Genomic DNA, 366 nt, shown 5'->3' with positions numbered 1-366 from the left:
CCAATGGGTGATGGGTGCCCCTCCTCCCCCGTGTCCGGTCCTGCCTGTGACAGGGGGGACAGCGTGGGTGGCAGTGAGCCCCCAGGCACCCTGCAGAGCCGGGGCTGGGTGTCCCCAGGCAGGGGGTGCCTGCCTTTGGCACGGCGCTGGCATCGGTGCGGCTCTGGCATCGCACTCGGGCACCTGCGTGGCCCCAGTGTTGCACCCCAGTGTTGTGGCCCCGGCGCTGCACCCCGGCTTTGCACCCCGGCACTGCACCCCAGCTTTGCACCCAGCCGTTGCACCCTGGCGTTGCCCCCAGGCGTGGGTGCAGCCCTGCCTCAGCCTGTGGGTCACCCTGGGTCCCTTCGCGTGCGCTCCCCGACC

At 72.1% G+C, this 366-nt stretch overlaps 1 protein-coding gene across 1 annotated transcript in view; it reads left to right on the top strand.

The window, feature by feature from the left end:
* The window catches only part of ARHGAP44 (Rho GTPase activating protein 44), a 20985-nt gene that overhangs the window by 20267 nt on the left and 352 nt on the right, over positions 1-366 (top strand). The window contains exon 20 of the mRNA XM_035893359.1: positions 54-118. Within this exon, the coding sequence (XP_035749252.1) occupies positions 54-118 (65 nt within the window). The remainder of the gene's footprint in view (positions 1-53; positions 119-366) is intronic.

The sequence above is a fragment of the Egretta garzetta genome, unplaced genomic scaffold, assembly GCF_000687185.1.
Source record: "Egretta garzetta isolate BGI_Z169 unplaced genomic scaffold, ASM68718v1 scaffold34, whole genome shotgun sequence".
Taxonomy (NCBI): Eukaryota; Metazoa; Chordata; class Aves; order Pelecaniformes; family Ardeidae; genus Egretta; species Egretta garzetta.
The sequence above is the reverse complement of the archived record's forward strand: the minus strand, read 5'-3'. Positions and strand labels throughout refer to the sequence as shown.